Source organism: Syzygium oleosum, unplaced genomic scaffold, assembly GCF_021117445.2.
Source record: "Syzygium oleosum isolate NSW1041296 unplaced genomic scaffold, Sole_v2.1 Sole_v2.14, whole genome shotgun sequence".
Classification (NCBI taxonomy): domain Eukaryota; kingdom Viridiplantae; phylum Streptophyta; class Magnoliopsida; order Myrtales; family Myrtaceae; genus Syzygium; species Syzygium oleosum.
The window spans coordinates 256142-260111 of record NW_026607498.1 but is presented as its reverse complement, the minus strand read 5'-3'; the positions used below and the strand labels follow the sequence as shown (position 1 = coordinate 260111).

The 3970-nt window shown below is 39.3% G+C and overlaps 1 protein-coding gene across 1 annotated transcript; it reads left to right on the top strand.

Annotated features, from left to right (window-relative positions):
• The first annotated feature begins 409 nt into the window (after positions 1–409).
• Positions 410–1473, top strand: LOC115693661 (abscisic stress-ripening protein 2-like). The gene is made up of 2 exons (XM_030620699.2): positions 410–616; positions 1047–1473. The coding sequence occupies exons 1-2, from the start codon at positions 464–466 to the stop codon at positions 1227–1229; spliced, it is 336 nt and encodes a 111-aa protein (XP_030476559.1). The 5' UTR covers positions 410–463; the 3' UTR covers positions 1230–1473.
• Positions 1474–3970: the final 2497 nt, after the last annotated feature.

Genomic DNA, 3970 nt, shown 5'->3' with positions numbered 1-3970 from the left:
CTTGTATACCCGTCAACTGTCACGTGTCATCCAACTCAGCGATTTGACGGTAAAATTTAACGAAAATTAATTAAAGGTAAATTTGTTGCGAGTGTACCAATTTGGAATTTTTTTATGGTTAAAAAGTTAATTTGGGATAAATTTGTTATAAATATATAAATTTGGGGTTTTCGCGATATTAACCGTTTATTATTTTGGCTCGACATACAAACAACTGCTTCGCCGAAAGAAGATAAGGTTGCGTCGAGTAGAGCCACGCCGACCTATCCTGACCATCCATCACGCGTTTAAGGCCCCCCGCGTTGGCACATTGGATGTGAGACTTTGCGTGTGCCAAATCTCCCTATAAATACACCCCTCCCTCTCAAACAATCTCACAACACATACCAATACCCTTCACCTATAGTCCTTACCCTGATTCATTGTCAATTCTAGCATCCCCAAAAAAGAACAACCACCAACCATGGCCGAAGGACACCACCACCACCACTCCCACCACCAGAAGGATCCCGCCGTCCCGGAGACTGAGGTCGATTACAGGAAGGAGGAGAAGCACCACAAGCACCTCCAGCAACTCGGAGAGCTCGGTGCCGTCACTGCCGGCGCTTTTGCCTTGGTAATAATTATCATCTTCTTCTCAATTCTTGCAATTTTTTCCCCATTTTATATATAGATAAAATTCGCGTCTTCACCTTATATACCTGAACCATTAGCTTGATCACAAGCATTTGATGCGAAGGATCTCGATTAGACTCGCATATTTCAACCGGATATGATGATGGCATGCCATGCGAGAATGGATCATCCTTATAAATGAACAATAGTTTGAGTTCAATCAATTTCCTTCACCGATAATCCATAACAGTGTCTACATGATCAAATACTTCTGCTCAAAGTGAATAAATTAATTTTTTTTGTTGAACTTATACCATGCTCAGAGCCTGTAGAAAAAAAGTATACATAGCAGAGAACTTTTTTTTTCCTCTTTACCTTAACTCATTTTGTTTCATTCACACAATTCCTAATTAATGATGTGCAAATTGCAGTATGAGAAGCATGAGGCCAAGAAGCACCCAGAGCAGGCCCACAGGCACAGGATAGAGGAGGAAATAGCCGCTGCTGCCGCTGTCGGGGCCGGCGGCTTCGCCTTCCATGAGCACCACCAGAAGAAGGAGGCCAAGAAAGAATATGAAGAGTCTCATGGCAAGAAGCACCACCATCACTTCTAAACCATGGAGGATCTCCGCGTCTCTCTCTTTTTGCTATGTGTCTTATTTATGTAATTTTATTTCTCTAACCAAGTACGCTTCAAGCTCAGAGACCGCGCTCAATAGTCACTGTACTTTGCAGAGGGTGGTTCTTGAATCTTGAATCTGCTGCTGTGAATGCTTCCTGAGAGAGTGAGCCTGTGTGTTTGGGCTTTGTCTTGTACCGGTTGTATCTTGGGTGTCTAATAAAATTATCTTCTGATGATCTGATTTCCTGCATCTACCTTTCAACATATTGTTTTAGGTACAACGACCATATTGAATATCGTTAAGCAAGACCAATCAGCTCAGAGTTCCGCTAGAATGGATCCGCACACAGTTAGTTAATGTTAATTCACTAGAAAGGGGTTGGGTGAAATTTAGAGAATCACCTGATCGCAATGTTATATACAATTATAATCCAAAAGTTATGTTAAAAAGCTGTGAATGATTGAGTCTCTAACGCGAGGACACGTACAAATTAGCAAATTTTTCTAATAATAGTCCATCACGATATCTTCATTATGACCCCACTATGCGCATTGACATTTTCCACTAATTTGGTGGGATCATGTGGGCGCGCCTTTGTCAAAAAATGTGGGCGCATGTCATTATCATCATCCATTATTGTGAGATTTGCTAAATCAAACACCAGGTCGTGCGAGACATGATCTCATACTGTTTACATGGACAAGCACATGAACAACACTGATGCAGCCCATATTAAGGTCAGCACGTATTCAAGCTTGACGACACTCTCATCAATAAGCCTTATATCGAGAGACCTCCTCGACAATTAAAGAATCTCATCGATAAGTGAAAAATCTCATCTTTGATGTTGTCATAAAGAATTTGTTATTACTCATACATTGGAAGCTTGCAACAAGACTCCTTGAGACGGCCACAAGCATTGGAAATATTTTACTTTTGATAACTTCTAGTTTCTATGAGCTTTAATAATTCCTAATTTCTAGATTTGACTCTAGTCTTTTGCTTTTCTTTTATTTTGCTATAAAATGCCATCAAGTTTATGTAAAATCAGACTAAATTTGATAAATTAAACTTGTTTGAACCTCAAAGAGTTCATTCCCCTTAAAAACCTAGAAGAGTTTTCACTCCATCCTTGAAAAGTCAAGCTTTTAAAGTCTACATCCTTGAAGAGTTGTAGCCATCAATTTAGAAGAATTGATGCCATTTCAACTTCATTGGAGGCCTAGAAGAGCAACCACTAAAGTTCCTATCTTTTTTTTTTTGCATCCAGATCATTCACGATCGTCCACTTCCTTCCAAAATCGACAGCTCTACAGTACTTATATGAGAAAACTCAAAACACAAAAGTTGTAGATCCGGAAGTCTTCATTCTTTTGGCTTTGGAATTGGGTCATTCCAATCTGTATCGACAAAGTTATAACCATTTTCCCAAACTAACGCACAACTGAAATTTCTGCTCGTTTTTGTGACAGAATTTCTGTGTGTGCAAGTCACTCTCCCAATCATATTGTTTCAGTAGTCGACCTTGGGCTGCATCAAACATGCAGACATAAATAATCACGTGATTAATGTATGAGGATTATCATGCACCTGATACCTTGCCGTCGATCATAGGGATTAATATTGATATTTACAATTAGTATTGACACACATCAGTGGCGCATATCGTCAGAAATTGACAATCAATTGTTGATATACGATGGCAAATGGCTAATAACTATCGATATGGGTACCGGTTAGTGAGGGACAGCAAGCCATCAAAACACTTTCGAAGCACGAAGAACATAGGAATGTGGTTACAAAGTCAAGATCACAAGGTATGGAGCAATTGAGGATCGAAGAGCAATCGGCATGTATATTTCGTATATTTTGGATGACAATTACATAGAAGCGGGGTTATGAAGCAATTATCATATAGAGGCAAGATCATGGAACCACAAAATCACGAGGCAGTTACCGATGAGCAGTTACCACTTGGAGCAAGGCCATGGAATGGTTATGGTTTGGAGCAAGATCATGGAACCACCAGCAAGAGCTGGCAGACGCTTTTGAAGGAACAAGGCTAAGAGACGTGGGCACAAAACTTTTGAAAGTGGAGGAAAATGGAGGTAATTGTTGAAAACTGATCAAGAATAGTGCAACCACTGAAAACTTTTAGGAAGTGGTTATCGCACAACTATTATAATTACCATTAGTCATCTACTAGGAGGCCCCCGCACTAATCAAACAAATTTACTATCTTTTCAGTACCTTTATCTTCCTGCAAAGTTTATTTCCTTGTTATAGCTTTTAGGTTCGCGTCGTTGATTAAATTTCGATGTGCATCTTTATCCTAAATGCTATGTTGTCGATTAAATTCTGGCATGGCATCCTTTTGTTATTAGGCTGTGTCGTCGATTAAATTATGGCATGATTTGTTTACATCCGGTTACTTCATCAAGTCTTTATCTTTCAGACCTTGTTGTCATTTAAACTACGGCACTGTTTGTGTTTGCACAATCTTGTTCTTATTTAAGTTGTTGGTTCCTTTTGCTTGTGATATCTCCTATCCGAAGTTGGCACAAAACCCTGAATTTCCTTAAATAAAAATCGTAAGACGATTTTTGGTGAATGATATTTCGTCTCGGGATAAATTCTGGCAAAAAATCTTTTCGACATGCTTGGTGGGACCAGTGTAGCTGATTTGAGAAGATACTATGGCACGTAAAATGAATCAAGTTAATTTTGATAAT

Excerpts from the sequence above, each read along its gene's own strand:
- LOC115693661 (XM_030620699.2), top strand. The coding sequence starts at position 464 with ATGGCCGAAGGACACCACCACCACCACTCCCACCACCAGAAGGATCCC. Across the intron at positions 617-1,046 it reads CTGCCGGCGCTTTTGCCTTG|TATGAGAAGCATGAGGCCAA; the intron begins GTAATAATTATC and ends TGCAAATTGCAG.